At 44.4% G+C, this 19,303-nt stretch overlaps 1 protein-coding gene across 1 annotated transcript in view; it reads left to right on the top strand.

Moving 5' to 3' along the window:
* The window catches only part of TACR3 (tachykinin receptor 3), a 96,429-nt gene that overhangs the window by 30,920 nt on the left and 46,206 nt on the right, over positions 1 to 19,303 (top strand). Inside the window, exons 2-3 of the mRNA XM_053251423.1 lie at positions 7,385 to 7,573; positions 10,106 to 10,256. Coding sequence (XP_053107398.1) covers positions 7,385 to 7,573; positions 10,106 to 10,256 — 340 coding nt within the window. The remainder of the gene's footprint in view (positions 1 to 7,384; positions 7,574 to 10,105; positions 10,257 to 19,303) is intronic.

The following is a 19,303-nucleotide window of genomic DNA, read 5'->3' as shown; positions in this document are numbered from 1 at the left end:
TTTAGGGAAGGTATAGATATCAAAGTGGATGTTAAAGAAAGCCTAATGTGACATTTTGGCTGTTAGAAAAATAATTCTTATTAAGCACACTAAGCCTTATTGAACTCAGTGGGACTTTTTTCTGAATAGAGAAGCAAAGGCTTGCACTCTTAATTTGCCAGAAGATGAAACCGTTTCCATGCAAAAGAGAAGCCGTTTCAGATGCAAATTTTCTGAAACTCGAGGCCAACCCAATACTGCATCTAAACTTATGAAATGCCAAATTTGAGGCAGCAAAGAAATCTCATTCCAAAGATATCAAGGCCCATTACAAGGACGACCTCGACAGACTAGAAGAAACAGACTTTAATCTCTACTTTTGAGTAAAGGTTGCCACTGATTATGGATGCAGCTGAAGGTATTTTCAAACCCACAAAACTGGGAACTGCCAAATCAAAATCAGGTGAGCTAATATTTGAAGTAATTAATCTTTAATTTGCAGTTTTATCAGTTAGAAGAATTACCCAGGGAATGGTCAAGTAGTCACTTTTGAACCAACCATAAAGTGACCTTCCAAGGCACTGTGTCCAAGTTGAACATTATGTCATATCTGATGGATGGATGGATTACAATCATTGGCCTGGCATCGTTGCACTGCATCTAATACAATACAGAACTATACAAAATCATATAAAATAAAATCACCAATAAGCATTAGATCAAGCAGCCATTTAGAAGTTAAAAACATCAATTTGATTGCATTAGATACATTGGTTACCTTAATACTTTAGTTAGTATTGTTTAACTGTTGTCATATGCTACAGGCTGCTTCACAGAACCTAGCCATGTTATACAAGGTCTTTGGGTTCTCTTCAGAAAAAAGGAGCAAAATGTAAAACTCATGTGATCTACCTGAAAACTGCATGAAAAGTGCGAAATTAACTTATCATTCATGTCCCGATAAAATAGTGTAGGAGTACGTATCCCACAGTCTCAACCTCCAGAGCTTTGCAGGCATATATCATATCCTTAGCCAAGTTGATTTGAAATTAAGACATGGCTGAAGAATCAACAGGTCCATCATCTAGCTAGAAGCTTTGTTAGTCTTACTGCTGGCTGACATGTTGCACAATCCTAATGGCCACGGTGGCCTTGTGGCCACTGCTGCAGACCCAGAAGCAGCAGCACTGCTATAGAGAACCAGCAGTTGTGCTTACAGCATTGTTGCAGATTTTTCCCATTTGCAACCAAGGGCAGGCATGCACCCCATTAGAATATACTTGATCCCCCCCAACCTGCCCCCCATTTCTGTTTCGGAAATCTAATTTAAATTCAACGTGCTGGTTTTAACCTAAATGGCTTGGGACCAGGTTACTATTTTGCTTCATATGTCCTGACCCAGACCTTGAGATCTTCTTCAGATGCCCTCCTTTGAGTGCCCCCACTAAATGACATGAGACAGGTGGCTACTAGGGAGAGGGTGTTCTCAGTGGTGGCACCCCATTTATGGAATAGCCTCCCCAGTGAGGCTCACCTGGCATCGTCATGTTCTTTTAAAAATGTTTTTAAAATGTATTTGTATTGTATTTTGTATTTTTATTGTAATTTTTTGTTTTATGGGGTTTTATGGCATCGTCACATTCTTTTAAAAATGTTTTTTAAATGTATTTGTATTGTATTTTGTATTTTTATTGTAATTTTTTGTTTTATGGGGTTTTATGGCATCGTCACATTCTTTTAAAAATGTTTTTTAAATGTATTTGTATTGTATTTTGTATTTTTATTGTAATTTTTTGTTTTATGGGGTACATGTTATTCTATTGTTCTATTGTGAGCCACCCAGAAAACAATTTGTTAGGAACATAGGAAGCTATCATATACCGACCATTGGTTCATCTAACTCACTATTGTCTGCACAGACTGGCAGTGGCTTCTCCAAGGTTGCAGGCAGGAGTCTCTCTCAGCCCGAGCTTGGAGATGCCAGGGAGGAAACTTGGAACCTTCTGCTCTTCCCAGAGCGGCTCCATCCCCTGAGGGGAATGTCTTACAGTGCTCACACATGATTTAGTTTAGAAAAAAGATAACTGCGGGGAAACATGATAGAGGTCTATAAAAACATGCATGGTGTGGAGAAAGTGGATAGAGAGAAATCCTTCTCCCTCTCACATAACCCTAGAACATCCCATGAAATTGATTCCCAGGAAATTTAGGGCCAGCAGCAAACTGGGGTATTTTTTCACACAATGCATAATCAACTTGTGGAATTCTCTCCACGAGATGTGGTGACAGCCAACAACCTGGATGCCTTGAAGAGGGGTTTGGATAACTTCAGGGAGGAGAGGTCTATTAAGGGCTACTAGTTGGAGTGCTATAGCACTTCCAGCCGCAAAGGCAGGATGCTTCTGAGTACGCGTTGCAGGGGAGTAACAGCAGGGGAGAGGGCATGCCCTCAACTACTGCTTGTCGACTTCCAGCAGCATCTTGTGGGCCACAGTGTGAAACAGGATGCTGGACTAGATGGGCCTTGGGCCTGATCCAGCAGGGCTGTTCTTATGTGGTCTCCCATTCATATGCAACCAGGGTGGACCCTGTTTAGCAAAGGAGACAAGTCATGCTTGCTACCACAGGACCAGCTCTCCTCCCAGACCAGATTTCTTGGTTATGGGGCAGTTAACGAATAAAGTTATTATAAATAATATATGTGGGACACAGCTCGCCCACCCAGAAATGCATTTTGCCCCTTCCATGTCCCCTGCTCAAGTTTTATCTGGAGTCATCACTGTTCACAATAATAGAGTAAATACTGTAATGCTACTCGTGTAAGCACTGGTGTTCTACAGCAGCACCCACTCCATCCAAGTCTGCATTAGGGATGTGCACAGAACCAGTTCCGTGCACTCCCGGGAGGGTTGGGGGTTCCTTTAAGGAGCAGGGAGGGTGCCTCTTACCTGCCCATCCCTGCCTCTCTGCTTTCCCCCCACTGGCACTCTCCTAAAAAGCATAGACATGGGGCTGCAGTGTTTCTCCTTGCAGCCCCGTTCAGCATCACCACACAAATAGTCGATGTGTGTGCACATGTACACCATGCAGAGAGTGCTGACGGGGGGGGGGGAGTGGTGGGCCAGGGATGGGCAGGTAAGAGGCACTCTTCCTGCACCTTAAAGGAACCCCCTCCTCGCCAGTCTCTGAACCGGCTTGAACACCGGCATTTCAGACCTGTTCTGTGCACGTCCCTAGTCTGCTGCAGTGGCATCACAAGTCCAACTGTTGCCATTAAGATTGTGCATCATGTCAACCGTTGTCACCAGATTCAGTTAACTTGCCAACAATCTCATGGTGAGACTGATACACCGTGCTTGTTTTGTAGCTTTCTTTTTTAATTGTTACCTGCAAATGGCAATCGGAGGAGAGGGGATGATTCAGGTTAGGATGTGGTGGAAATGGAGGGTTAAACTCTCACCCCACTGTCAGCTCGAGCCAGACCAGTCTTCTGCTAGTTTCTGAGCATGCCCCTGTTTTCCAGAATGCCATATCTTCTGCAACCCCCCAAGCTATATATCAAATCAAGTACTGTATGAAAGTTTTCAACGCTTTATGAAATGAGCAAATGGCAACATTTTAGAGCTGGAAGTGGTTAATTGCAGATACAGTGGTGAGATCGACATGATGATGGCAAGGGAACCTTAACACAAAGGGTCAAACTAGGTGGTACTTGATAGCTGTGATTGGAGCTTTGCTTTTTCCAGTCAACAGCAGCTGGATTAGGCCCTTGAGGATTAGGTCCATGGCTTGAGGGAAGGGAGTCTGAACCCTCTGTCCCCATGATGGTCCTGATCTGGCTCACACATCCCCATGGCTGACATCTGCCCTGGAAAATAAAGCACCCATCCTCAGGCAAAGGGCTGTTGAGGGCCCTACTCTGAATTATCATGGGGGCAGAGGATGAACCCCACACAGACACCGTATGGTGTCTTGCTATCTAGCTGCTTTTTATTGGATAAAAAACTCTAATATTTTATCCCCAATCACACAGTTAAAAGTAAAATTTAGTTAGACCTTCATTGTACTTTACTGTTGCATATGTTTTATCCCTTGAGGACTAGTGTTAGGGTGCCATGGTACCTGCCATGGTACCTGATGGAGGCAGCAGGCGCAGCATCCCTCCTCCGAGGTTCCTCGCTCCCCCAACAAGGCCAGTGATGGGCCGGGGCTGATCTGACCTGTGCCCAACGTGGCCGAAGAGGCCCGACGAAAGGCCAACGCAGCCGGAAATGATGACAGCATCACAAGACATGGAGAGAGAGGAAGCAGGAAGCAAGATTTGGGTGGGGCTTAGAAGGGAATTTGAGTCCTGTCCTCTCTTTACAGGCTTATTGAAGTTGAGGCAGCCAGTGATGAGGGTGGCTCTTGAGAATTGGGGGTCAGATTTCTCCAGAGAGGGAACCAACAGGAGGGGCAGGACAGGAGGAGGACTGGGGTGAAAAGTCAGTCCCCTCCCCCGTACCACTCTGAGGTGCCTCGAAGCCAGACGGGGCAGAGTTGAGGGACTGGAAGAGGCATGGCAACTCCTCCACAGGTCACTACATTTGACAACTAGAAGAAAGTGAAAGTAGGGGTGGATACATTGTGCTTCCTGACAATGGAGGTGAGGACCTGAGTGACACTGAGTATGCACTAGGGAGGCACAGATGAACCAACAGGAAAGTGAAAATGCACAAAAAAGACATCCAGTTCCTGGAGGAACACCCTTGACACCCATCTAGATCTGGTGCTTGTGAACTAGTGAGACCAATTTCCTACAAATGGCCCAGCCCTGGTCCCAGCTCAGATTCTATCTGTTTTGGTTACTCCTATGTGTTTTTCTAAACTGGGGAGGGGCACAAGCTTTGCATGCAAAAGGTTCCAGCTTGAATCCCTGGCAGCATCTCCACATAGGGCTGGTAAAAGCCCCTGCTCGAAACTCTGGAGAGCTACTGCTAGTCATTGTTGAGCTAGGTGGATCATCCAGTAGGAGGGATAGTTGGGCACTTGCCTAGGAAAGCTCCACCCACCATATTCTTCTTATTCTTTGGTGTGCTGGGCCACTCTCTCTTTTACGGATGGAACTGCAGCTCAGCCGTAGAGAATGAGCTTTGCATGCAGAAAATTCTAAGCTCAATTCCTGGCATCTCCAGATCGTTGTCTTATTGTTATTCAGATCCTGCTTTTCAGCAAACAAACAAAAAAGTTCTTAAAGTGGCTTACATAAAAAAAAAAATAAGATGGTTCCCTCTACCCAAAGCACTCATAACTGTCCATCTGAAACCCTGAAGAGCTGCTTCCAGTCGGTGCAGACCAGGGCTGCACAACTTCAGCCCTCTTGCAGATATTAGATGACAACTCCCATCATCCCTGGCCACTGTGGATGATGGGAGTTGTGGTCCACAAGTAGCTGGAAGGCCAAAGCTATGCAGCCCTGGTTCTGAGCTAGATGGACCAATGGTCTGACTCCGTATAAGGCAGCTTCCTATGTGAACTTCACTATGAGGAGAATCTTGATCTCCAATTTTAAATCTGATTTTAAACAAGCAATGGTGGATTCTAGAGTAGCTCCTGAATTATCATTCAGCTCTGTATGAGTTCTATTATAGTAATAGCTAGTCCTTATGAGGTTTTACAATATGTGGCAGTGTATACTCCAGCTGGTCTAATTTCATAGAAAGGCACTCGTGATTGCAAACATATAACCAGTTACCAGCCTATGAATCATAATGATCCACTCTCTATATGTTTTATAAGGTATTATTAATTTATCAGTTTGGAGCAATCAATATTAGAAAAATACAGCTGTTTCACAGCTTGGATTCCATGCTCAAAAGCGTTGCTGTCAACAGAAACGTGAAGGGTAGCTAAAGCAGAAAACAACATTTAAAACTTTATGAACATAATAAAAACAATACATAAAAATGAAGCAAAATGAACGGGAATAAAAACCTGCCTGTTGCTGGAGGGAAATTAATGTTCAAAGACAAGAAAATAGGTACACATCTTGATCTTGGAATATCAAATGGAGACTGACATCCTGACTCAGTAGTACTTCACGGGAATTACTCTAAAGGATGACTAAATTTCAATAGGACTTTCTCTAGTAAATTTAGTCAGGACAGTGGCATAGCCAACCTTGGGCAAGAGAGGACAAATGTCCTGGGGATACCCCTCCCCAGGCACCCCTTTGTCATCCTCCTCCTGTACCCAGCCAGCGAACAAAGCTCTCGCCAGCTAGGAGCATTACGCATGGCCCCTCTCCCACTCCTTATCAGTGTAGACCTAGATGGACCCATGGCCTGATTCAGTATAAGGCAATTTCCTGTGTATATTTGAAGATGGAGCTGTAGCTCAGGGGTACAGCAGCTGCTTTGCATGCAGAAGGCCACAGATTCAATGTCTGGCACCTCCAAATAGGATCTGAAACCCTGGAGTTGGTGTATGAATACGACAGATATTTATATACTGCATTTCAACAAAAGTTCCCAAAGTGGCTTACATAGATGTAATTAAATAAATAAAATGGCTCCCTGTCCCCAGAAGGTTCACAGTCTTATAAATGAACATAAGATAGACACCAGCAACAGCCACTGGAGAGATGCTGTGCTGGGGATGGATAGCCCCAGTTGTTCTCTCCCTGCAAAATGAAGAGGATCCCCACTTTTAAAAGGTGCCTCTTTGCTCTGTTAGCATAGTGTAGTCAATACTGAGCTAGACGGACCAAGGATCTGTCTCTGTATATGGCAGCTTGATACATGTTTCCTAGTCCCTCTAACATACAAATTGGCCCCAGAGTATTAGCGGAAGGGGGAATTGTACTGTTGGTTCTGAGCCATGCTGATCTCCATTGCTTTGGGGGTTTATGGTAAGATAAAGTAGTACAAAAAGTAAGAATGAATTCTAGGTAACTATAATAAGAGTTAGGAAGAAAATGCATGTTGTATGTGTAAGATAAGAACTTAGTGTGGCCAGTTTCTTTGCTGCAAAGTATTGGAGGAGTGAGCTTGCACCAGGAAGCCACTGAAGGGCCAAAAGGTGAGTAGGGTGGTTAGTGAAGAATGAATTAAGCACTCCCTCTCCCCAGCCATTTCTCCACTGAAAATCATCCATCCCAGAGTTGCTTTTCTACAAAGATGCAGACTGTTGGGGATTTTATTCCATGCAATTGCATGTAAGATGAGTTTGGCTCTTGGTATCCTCTGAGGCAGGTGTTCGGCAATTGTGGCTAGGGATGATGGGAGTTGTAGTGCAACCACATCTTGGGATCCAAGGTTGAGAATCCCCAGTGTATACAGTGTAAGCAAAAGCAGTTGCCTCCGAGTTCCCATTTCCCAACCGTTTCTAACATTCTAACATTTTCTGTGGCATTTTGTTTTCACAGATATATGGCCATTATTGATCCCCTGAAGCCAAGACTGTCGGCAACGGCTACCAAAGTGGTGATTGCGAGCATCTGGGTTCTGGCATTTCTGCTGGCCTTTCCTCAGTGTCTCTTTTCCAAGACAAAAGTGATGCCTAGCAGAACTCTATGCTATGTTTCATGGCCGGGTGGAATGAAGCAACGTTTTACGTAAGTCAGAGCTGAAGTAGCAGTGCACTTTGGCAGCATTCATTCTAATAATAAACTAATGCCGATTAGTTTCAAGGGGGAAGCCCTAGGGATTTAGAATCCTATGAGGCTCTACACACGATCGGTAGCTCGTCAGGGAACCCATGAGCCCAGTGGTTCTCACAATGGGGGGAAACTGGGCTGGGCTCCTTTAGCCCAGTTTCCCCCATTGTGAGAATAGCCCCTATATCTCCCAATAATGATTCCTAAAAGGGAGCAAAATTCCCCCATAACCAGTGAAACGAGGACTGCACTTTCATCTGTTCATGGGGTCATGTGCAACCCAGTGAGACAGCTGGCTGAGTCTCAGCCACAATGGCATCTGCAGTGGGCATGATGGCAGCTCTTCAAGGAGCATACGCTCTGTTCTCCTTCCAAGCTAACATGGAATTCAAAAAAAAGCTGCACTTTAGGGAAAGGGGGAGCAGTGGAAGTCAGCCCTCCATAAGACTCCCTCCGGTTAGAGTGTCTGCCCCGGAGAATTGTCTTTCATCCCCTCCTTTTTACAGGGTGCCATGGAGCACCTTTACATTAAATAAGGAGAGAGGGAACCAGCCATTCTTCTCCACTCACATTTCTCCAGCTGAGTGGAGAAAATTCAGGGATTGGTAAAGTTTGCCTCTCCTGGGAGACAGGGTTGAATGATCCCATGAAATTCATTCCTGAGCCTGATTCAGGAGAATTCTGCTGGCATTCCTAGCTCTCATTCTTCCTGTTTGTTTTGAAAGCCATCCATCAGGTCCCATTCGTCCACACATGGCCCATCTTCTCTATACAGGCTCTCCCAAGGTCTGAACAATCAGGACCCTTCCTCCCAATGCTACTGTCTCATCCACACATCCAGACACGGAACTTTTCAGTAATGTATTGAAAAGTTTTCATTATCTCTTATAATAACAATAGGCAAACATTCTACTTCATCAACCAAAAGTCATCAGAGTCCCTGCTGAGGGCAAAGATGCACATACAGAAATAAGGTACACTGAAAATGACCAGAATTATATACTAGTATCTCTAAAACAGGTAACAGCTATCTTCCTCGTTTTTATTCTAAGATTCTTAGCCTCTAGGAAACAATAATAAATGAAATGGAAGAATTATAATTAAAATTAGCAGAAATAGTTAAAGCTTTGAAAAACAGACAGAATGACCCCGTAGCTTCCCAGTTCTTGCTGAGCATCCAGTGGCCTTCCCCCACAGACTCACATCAGGAGAAAAGACAGAAGGAGGAGGTTTTCACAACTACGTTAGTCCTTCTCTTCTCCTCTTGACTCCAGTGACTGCACAGGCTTTCTCCCTCGCAAGGGAGCTTTAGCCATCAGGCATCCTTTGGAATATTCCCCTTGGCCCTTTCCCTGTGCTCCTCAAATAACCATAGGCATCACTGACACTTACGCACCTACTTAAATGGCATCCTGGCTTCCAAGCAGAGGTCTCACAAGATCACCTCAAGTGGCTTCATCAGTTCACACAGCAATCAGCCGCCATTATTAGGAATGTGCACAGAACCGGATTGGAGTGGAGGCCCTATGGGCTACTGAACTGGTTCGAACAGCAGGCGGTTCCGCCAGTTCAAAGGCAGGGGGTGCATCTTTAGGGCAGAGGAGGATGCACTTACCCTTCCCTCCACTTTCCCCCCACCGGCGCTCCATTTTCTTAAAGTCTATAGGGGTGGCAGCATACTTCCCTGCCGCCCCCTTTACCAGAAGTAAACGAAAGTATCTGATGCGCCAGGCATGAGCGCACGCTCGTTGCGGGGGGATGCATGGTGGGTGCGTGACATGTGCATGCCTGGTACATGCAGGCACATCAGATACTTCTGGTTACTTCTGGTAAAGGAGGCAATGGGGCGTCAGGGAGGTACACTGCCACCCTGATGGACTATAAGAAATTGGAGCGCCAGTGGGGGGGAAACGGAGGGAGGGATAAGTGTACCCTCCCCCACCCTTAAAGATGCACACACACATACCGCCTTTGAACCACCCCCTCCTGGTTCCATGCACATCCCTAGCCATTATTCCAGAGCCTTCTCACTGCCTCATACCAGGTCTCATGGATCCTCCCTTATGTTTCCACTTGCTCTGTTGTCAGCAAGTGAGCCAGAAGCTCCTTGAAATCAAAGCATTCCAGAAAGGCATCCCATATGCCATTAATTTTGTGCAAGGTGATCTTTTGTATATGTCACTCACTCTTGAGAGGTCAGTTCTAGAAGAAAATTGGATGAGAGTTTTTTTCATGCATGTTCTTTCATGTTCCCTTCTCAATAAATATAGGCATATTGGGTGAAATGGGGAAAGGATAGTATTTTAATGTCGCTAATTATGAATGGCCATGATTCGCCATCCTTCTTCTAAAGACTATGTATTTTTAACATTGTATCATTGAGAATAAATGATCATTACAAGAAAGATGGGGAAACAGTGTCTGTAGCAGTTTCTGTTCTTCAATGGTTCTTCGCCAATAATGTAGCAGTTCAATGTTCTTCTGTTATAGGTACCAAGTCATTGTGATTGCACTGGTATATTGCTTTCCACTGCTTGTAATGGGCATTACTTATACAATTGTTGGAATCACCCTTTGGGGAGGAGAGATCCCAGGGGATACATCTGACAAATATCATGAGCAACTGAAAGCAAAGAGGAAGGTACAGTACCACTACATCTTGTTTAGTTATGGATAAATGTTGTACCTATCTTTGAAAAGGAGGGAAAAAGAGCTGGGAATCTACCCTACAGAGCTGTCACCTTGGCATAGATATCTGGCAAGATCCTAGAAGAGTCTATTAAGCTGTCTTTTCATACTTAGAAATGAAGCTGGTGATTAATAGGAGCTAGTATGAATTTATCAAGAACAAATCACACCAGACTAATCTCATACCTTAAAAAAAATTAGAATTGCTAGTTTAGTGGATCACAGGGATATTATGGACATTGTATCTTGAAATTGACCCCTGGCTGCTGTTTGCCCTGTGAGGAGGGAAAAACAGAGGTACAATTTTTTTTCCCCATAAGGCAAATGGCAGCTAAAGGGTCAATTTTGTTCAGGAGACTGGTAAAGAAGTGGGGGAGATTACAATTACACCAATGAGAGAAAAAACAGTGCCTCTTCTTTTTCCCTCATGGCATAGCCAGTGGGCAATTTGACCAAGGTGGGAAGGGTTATCTATTTCCCACTCTAGCATTGCTGCTGTGGTCAGATTGGCAGCCCGCCCACCCCTCTGCCAGCTGCAGTTCACGAAAAGGGAAAATATTATATTTGTATCCTGCCTTTTCTATTTAAATAATAATAATCAAGGTGGCTAACGACTTGAATCATAATAAATAAATATGAAGGCATTGTTATAAGGCACCAAGAATAAAAACAAAAACTAGGTAGATGGCTAACCAAATCCTTAAAACAATAGTAGCCTAACACAATATACTGCGGCAGCACCCAAAGAAAGCAGCTGTTAAAGATACACTTTTACCGCCTGCTAACAGAGGAGTGGAGATGGAGCTAGACTGACTTCCTTCAGGGTGGAGGCTGCTCTTCACTGCCTGCTGTATGATCCATTCATATACTCTGCAGCCGCCTGTCCTCAGCTGCCTATAATGCCAAGAGGGTGATTGGTAAAGATGGCGAAGATTTACTAAAGGAAAGGTTGTGCTGTCAAGTCGGTGTCAGCTCCTGGCGACCACCGAGCCCTGTGGTTTTCTTGGCAGAATACAGGAGAGGTTTGCCATTGCCCTCTCCCACACAGTATGAGATGATGCCTTTCAGCATCTTCCTATATTGCTACTGTCCAATATAAGTGTTTCCCATAGTCTGGGAGACATACCAGCGGGGATTCAAAACAACAGCCTCCTGCTCTCTACGCTGATTGCTTCCCTGCTGTGCCATTAGGTGGCTGAAAAGATTTACTAGAAAAGCATTATTTGCTAGGAACGCATTATTATTATCCCCTGCTAACATGGCAAAGATGCTCTTCCCAGAGTGGCCCCTTCCCCTAAGGGGAATATTTTACAGTGCTCACACATCTCCCATTCAAATGGAACCCTGGTTTGCATTTGAATGGGAGAATACATGTGTGAGTGCTGTAAGATATTCCCCTCAGGGGATGGAGCTGCTTGGGGGTGTGGGGGAGCATCTGCATGCACATAGTTCCAAGTTCCCTCCCTGGCTTCTCCAAGATAGGGCTGAGAGAGATTCCTGCCTGCAACCTTGGAGAAGCCACTGCCAGTCTGTGTAGTCAATACTGAGCTAGATGGACCAATAGTCTGACTCAGTAGAAAGCAGCTTCCTATGTTCCTATTTCCTTGTTTATGCTCCACTTCACTTGCTGCTATTTGCAGGAAACTTGGAGCAGAACAATGTCATATCCGGTGCTTTCTAGTACTAGCCATTACCTGGGAAAGGAAGACATACAGAGCTGCAGTTCTGGGCGGCAGATCTTCATGCTCCGTAAAGCTGGATTCCATCCCAAGCAATCCATTCCTCAATTACCCCGTCATTGAACTTACAACCTGACTCATATAAATTCAATTTGATATGGAACCTCCATGTAGAACATTCTCTGCTGCTGTGACTCTGGTTTTGCTTTTGCTTCAAAAGTACTCTAAGCAGTCACAAAAGGGCTCCCAAAGGCTTTGGTTTAAATGACGGTCCCATTTATCACTCTGACTTTTGTCCATGGATTTAATGGAGTCCTATTTCTCCATGATTGAGTATGGCCTACCTTTTGCATAATGCATGGGATGGTTGTTTTGGTGATAGATCTTCTCCTTTCCTCATCCTTTGGTTTCAAAAGCACTAGAGCACCACACAGGCTTATAATGGCTACAAGAATACCGTGTGTGCTTGTTTTGGAAGGATGCTGTTTCAATGCACAGTATATTTCTCTTTCTGCTCTTCTAATTAAAATACTCCATACTCTTAACAGTTGTGAGCTTTTGAGACAGGACACATTATAAGCTTGAATCAAATCAAATATATGGGATAAGTACTGGATATTTTTGAGCTCCTGGCTTCTCTGTAGGGAAAAGTGTTATATTCCACCAGGGTCCTGAGACCGAACTCCGATTGTAGCAGTGAGGTGAAGGGTAGGAGCATTCCACTAACTCCTTGCCTACCCTTGCATAAATGTAGGTAGAGTTAAGTGAGTGGAATGAAGACAAGAAGAATAACTTAGTGACACAAAAAGACAGCTGAGATTGAGAAAAACAAGAGCCAGGAAGTGACTGAGTACAGAGCGAGCGAGCAGGAGAGACACAAGGCCAATGGCCGGCCTTAGGGATGGGCAACTGGGCAGTCATCCAGAGCACCTACCTGAGGGTGAGCTTGGTGGGTGGCTGTTTGTTGAGCATACTGTCTGCAGTGAGCAAAGGAGAAAGAGGGAGGAAGACTGAGGAAGATGAAGGAGGTTTGTGAGATTTCAGTGGGATCCCAGAACTGATGCAGGACAGCACTGGCAACAAAGCCTTGGCAGATTACTGAGAAGTACATAGGAACATAGGAAGCTGCCATGTACTGAGTCAGACCGTTGGTCCATCTGGCTCAGTATTGTCTACACAGACTGGCAGCGGCATCTCCAAGGATGCAGGCAGGAATCTCTCTCAGCCCTAACTTGGAGATGCCAGGGAGGGGACTTGGAACCTAGCTGCTCTTCCCAGAGTGGCCCCATCCCTCTTACAGTGCTCACATGTAGTCTCCCATTCAAATGCAACCAGGGTGGACCCTACTTAGCAAAGGGAGCAATTCATGCTTGCTACCACAAGACCAGCTCTCCTCCCTTTGGTAGCTTTGGGTCCTTTTCACGGGCGTTGCTGGGAAAACCTGGGAGCTGTAGGGTTTGTTACATGATTAGGTTTTGCAGTCCTGCACAAGCTAATCAGTAGCTTACTTTCACACACTTAATGAACTTACACACTGCTAATGAACCTTGGGGTAAAAGGCACTCCTCACCCAGGCCATTATTTATCTTGGGACTGGCCCTGCACAGACCACATCGTTTGCAGTTGAAGGAATGAGTGGTGAGAAGCCCTGGGCTCCTTCCTCTTCTTCCCTGTTCCCTTACAACAAGAATTGGAGATTAGACTTCTACTCTACAGCAAACTGCAATTTGCCATTGTGTCCAAATGCAGCAACTGAGGCTTGTGCAACGTTCGTTCATTCATTCATTATATTTCTGCACCACTCTATCTATCAGCTTTGGGCAATTCACAACAACAGAACAAGAAATGGTCAATTTAAAATAAAATAATCAAAACCCAAAACAAGATAAACAGTTTAAAACAATTCAAGAACAGTTTAAAGCAATTAAAAAAAATTTCTCAAGATAGGATCTGAAACCAGTTTGCTCCTAGTTTCTGATCCTGATTTGAGATTAAAGTATGGTTTGCGCAAACAACAGTTTGCTGCGTTTGGACGCAGTGGCCCCATTCGCATGTAACGGGAAATTGGGGTTGAAGGGGCCAGAGGTTGCACAACCTGAAAGTCTGAATGGATGCAACTCTGTTCCCATACAGAAAGCGACCGGACTCCAGTTTGAAACTCCAGGTTGTAGTGAGTTTCACCACTCACTAGGTTTCCAGACACCTGTAGTACATCCGAATGTGGACCTGAAGGCTGGGCTAGGTGAAAGCGGAGTTGAGGGAGGAAGCTCCTTCCTCTCTCTGGCCATGATTGGCCATACAGGCTGTCCTTTATACAAGAAGGAAGCCCTCACAGTGAGTTCTCCCTCCTCTCTGCAGTCTCCTTCGCTGCAGAGAGCTTTCTGTCCATTTCATCTGAATGTGGACAGGAGAGCAGTTGAGGGGAGCAGAACTGAGGGGGGCTAGGGAGAGGAGAGCTGGTCTTGTAGTAGCAAGCATGACTTGTCCCCCTAGCTAAGCACAGTCTGCCCTGGTTGCATTTGAATGGGAGACTACATGTGAGCACTGTAAGATACTCCCCTTAGGGGATGGAGCCGCTCTGGGAAGAGCAGAAGGTTTTCCTCTCTGGCGTCTCCAAGATAGGGCTGAGAGAGATTCCTGCCTGCAACTTTGGAGAAGCCACTGCCAGTCTGTGTAGACAATACTGAGCTAGATGGACCAATAGTCTGACTCAGTATACAGCACCTTCCTATGTTCCATTGGACCCATGATTCCGCATTACATGTGAATACGGTCAGTGTAAAACTGTGGTTTGCTGCAAGCTACTGACGGGCTTATAATCTCATTCCTTCATGTGCAAAGGGCAGGAAGCCTCAGGCTCATTGCAGCTTCTTCCCATAATGACAAAACATGATTTGTTGTTACATCTGAATGTGACCACATAATAAAACAGGCTAAGCAGGTTTGTCTAGCGGGGGGGGGAAAGCATTTGCTTTCTATAACTCCTCTAATTGGTAGCAAAAATCTCTTACAACAGCCCTGAGCCTTATCCTAGGGATATACCACTGGTTGATAGAAAGCCATGAGATATTTTTATTATATGCTGAAACGACTGAAGACTTTTTATGTATGCAACCACGGCAGCCAGGATAGTATATGCACAGAAATGGAAAGACAATAAAATGCCCTCAAAAGAAGACTGGTTGATAAAAATTTTGGAATATGCTGAGATGGCAAAGCTTACAGCACTTATAAGAGATGAAAATTTGGAATGTTTTAAAGAAGATTGGGAACCATTTTTGCTTTACTTAAAGAATTATTGTTCTAATACGGACTTTTCAGTAGGGTTTGAAATATAGTAACAACAGCAGTTTGGGTTGGGTAAAATCGAGTAGTATTGTGGAGTATGTATGTTTTGAATTATTATAGCAATGGTTTATATGTATAGTTATTGTGAACCGCGCAGATAGGCAAGCAAGAAGTCAATATTTACTTATGTGTAGAATTAGATAAATGAATGTAATTTGAATGTAAAAGCTATTGTAAAATCCAATAAAAATTTAAAATGCAAAAAAAAGAAACCATTGAAGACTGACATGTGTAGATCATTAGAATGGTCATTAAGTAGCTACAAAGGAAATATCATGCATAATGTTATCTATTAAAATGTTCCCTGCTAACTTAGCTTATAAGATAAATACTTCAATGAAACGCAAGCCAGACAAATTATTGACAAAGCAATTTTCTGGGTTATTGCCACCAACTCTTTTTCAGTTAGCTAGGACCTTCTGCTGCTAAGGATTTTCCAGGGCTCTGATTGTAATGATAAAGTGAGAAGTCACTTGATGTGACAGATGCTGTTTGTAGAAAACAAGTAGAGAAGAAAATTTATTCAGAAAAGCCAACTTCGGAACAAAGCAGTCTCATACTCACGTTAGGAAAGGCTGATATTATATTTGATAGCGAAATGAATCTCGTATACATGCCAGGATAGATGGAGAGTAGAGATGTAGATAATATTTTGATGCCAAAATGTTTCAACTCGAAATGGGCCATTTTGAGTGTCTTGAGCTCGAAACAAAACACACTTTAAATAAAGGGCCTGTTCCAAGCTCAGAACAAAAAACTCTGTTTCGAGCGCTATTTTGGAGGACTGTTTTTCCTTGCTGATTGGCTTTCTGGAACTGGCTTCCAATTGGCTTGTGATCTGGACAGTGGGGTGGGTGTGTGTGTGTGTGTGTGTGTGTAAGTAATATTTCTTGGTGATTGCTGCAATGACCTCCATATCTGTCCTTGAGACTAACTTCTGCTTCACTCACTGCTCTGGTCTGTAATCTGCATTGCAAGGTATACTCAGTCAAAATGTGGCTGAAGTTGCTCTAGTTGAGCTTCTGGCTATGTTTGTGGCTAAGTAAGGGTGCTGCTGTAGCAGCTGTTGCAATGCTAAGAACATAAGGAGTCATAATAGTGTGTGAGAGAGCAACTTGTGCCAACGATGTTACTGCATAGCAGGCACTGTGGGAGGCAGTGGATTCTGGGTCAGCTACTTGGGGGCCATTTTGGGCTGTGTTTGAAATGTGTGTTCTGTGCTGGGAGGAACAGATTCCCTTTTACTGCATGCTTCTGTTCTGCTCTGCAGTATTTTTCAAGGCAGGGCTGCAAAATGTGTGCATTCTGCTTGTTCTGACCATAGGGTACAATGGGGAACATGAAACACCCCATTGTTCCCCGTGGGTGGTTCCTAGGGACACCAAGTTGGTTGGATGCACTTTTCCCTCTAAGGCATGCGCACGTGCACATGCTCACAAGTTTTCTGATGTCCACTCAGTTAATTTTAGATCCCGCTCAGTTTGAATTAGGAAGGCCCCACTCTGAATGCATCGGCACACACTGTGCCTTGATAGTGCCGCCCAGAACAAAACTCATTCTGCACAGAGATGGAAAAAAAATAGGAAGACCACTGGTTGGGTGGTAGGGCATGATGGGTGCAATCTACCACCCACCACAAAAAGAAATGGGCAAGCAGGCAACTTTAAAAAAATGTTAAACCTTGCCCCAAACTCCATAGAATCCTAAACGTTTTGAGTTTTGTTCCATTGAGCAACCGGTCGACCTCTGTTTCAACAAAACATTTCAGCCCTCTGTATTTTGCTTCGAGCTCGAAACAAAATGCAAAATCCATTTCATGCATGTCCCTAATGGAGAGCTAAAAGAATGAAAATGAATGAATGCTACTGTCAGTTGCTAAATAAGCCATCCAGATCCCTTCATCCATGTAAAGGGATCTGGATGCCCTGCTAACTGGGCAACGTGGCAACTTTTGAAATGGGTGGCTCTCTTATATTCAGCAGGAGGAGAGCAGCTGTCCCTGTTCAGCACAGAATTGTATCCGACTGAATAGTTTGTTGATTGATGGATGGATTGTTCAGTTTTTACATCGCCCTTCATAAGACACCCCAAGGCAGTTTACAAAAATTATAATACAATAAAGCTCCATAAAAATCACATTTAAAACCTTAAAATTGGTTAATCAGTAAAAATCATAAAGCACCAAAAAAGAAAAAGAAACCCTCAACCATAAAAAAGACAAAGAGAAACAGGAGAGCTGAGAGACCTGGCAGCCCCTAAGGGGTAAAAGCCTGAACAAATAAAATGGTCTTTAGTTTTGTTTTGTTTTAAGCAACCACATATGCTCTTTGATATTCACTGGGAGAGCATTCCAGAGCCTGGGGGCAACAACAGAGAGGCCATGATGTCCCACATGAATGACAGTTTAGACTCTGCCAACGTTGGGACATGGAGCAAAGCCCCCACTGATGACCTTTTGAGGATGACAGAAACCCTTGGGAGCAGGTGGTCATTCAGGTATCCAGGGCCCAAACCATTAAGGGCTTTAAAGGTAATAACCGGCACCTTGAATTGGATCCAGAAACAAATTGGCAACCAGTGCAGCTCTTTCAAAATAGATGTAATATGCTCTGAGCGAGCAGTTCCAGAGAGAATTATGGCAGCTGCATTCTGCACCAACTAAAGTTTCTGGATATTCTACAAGGGCAGCCCCATGTAAAGTGCATTGCAGTAATCCAGCCATGACATGACTAAGGCATGGCTAACCATGGCCAGATCTGTCTTCTGGAGAAAGGGACACAGCTGTCCAAAGCTGTCCAAAACCAAAGCTTTCCAAAGCCACCCCTGGCCACCACCTCCACCTGAGCATTCAAAAGTAGAGCCAGGTCCAGCAACACCCCCAAGCTGCACACTTGTTTTTTCAAGGGGAGTACAACCTCATCCAGAGCTGGCTGAATCACGCTTTCCCGACTGGCTTTCCTACTGACCAGCAGCATCTCTGGATTCGACCTCAGTTTGCTAGCCCATATCCAGTCCCTCACCACCTCCAACCCCTAGTTCAGTACATCCACTGCTTCCCTAGAATCTGATGTCAGAGAAAGGTAGAGCTGAGTGTAGTTTGCTGATTTTTCCATTTGTGTTTCTTTTTAAGTTGTGAGCCCCTTTAGGGCAGGGCACTGTCTTATCATTCATTTTGCTAGGTATCGATTTTCAGAATATTTTTATTGAAAAGCAGTATAGAATCAATAATAATAACTAGCTGGGCCGGACGCAGAGCATCTGCGCCTCGAGTTCTCTGCCCCTGCCGCTGTTTTCTTGCCCACCCATCCGCCGCTGTTTTCTTCCTCTGCCTGCCCACCCACCACTACTGCCATTCTCCCCCCCCTGCCACCATTTTGTTTCCCACCGCACCCGCAAGCCTGTCTACCCACGTTTTCCTCTCCCTCTGCTGGCAGTTCGCTCACAAACTCTCACGAGAGCTGCCACACATGGGATTAGTAAAGGGTACGTCTTACAGAAATATATAGAGAGAGAGAGAGAATTATAATTATAATTATTATCATCATTAATAATAATAAGACAAGTCACATTAAGTGGTGCAGCAGGGAAATGCTTGACAAACAAGCAGAAGGTTGCTGGTTTGAATCCCCGCTGGTATGTTTCCCAAACTATGGGAAACACCTATATCGGGCAGCAGCAATATAGGAAGATGCTGAAAGGCATCATCTCATACTGTGCGAGAGGAGACAATGGTAAACCCCTCCTGTATTCTACCAGAGACAAACACAGGCCTCTGTGGGTGCCAGGAGTCGAAATTGACTTGACAGCACACTTTACTTACAGACAACAAAGGAATGATGACAAATGTGTATAATCCCAAAAGAAAGTAGATGTACAAATGGATCAGCAGCATTAGCCTTGAATTTCATCCACATCTCTCCAAATTGACTTCTCCCATGGAGAAGACTTGGCTGGTATTTGCAGGGAATGGGAC

This window comes from Hemicordylus capensis, chromosome 5 (assembly GCF_027244095.1).
Source record: "Hemicordylus capensis ecotype Gifberg chromosome 5, rHemCap1.1.pri, whole genome shotgun sequence".
Classification (NCBI taxonomy): domain Eukaryota; kingdom Metazoa; phylum Chordata; class Lepidosauria; order Squamata; family Cordylidae; genus Hemicordylus; species Hemicordylus capensis.
This window is presented reverse-complemented; position numbering and strand designations above follow the sequence as displayed.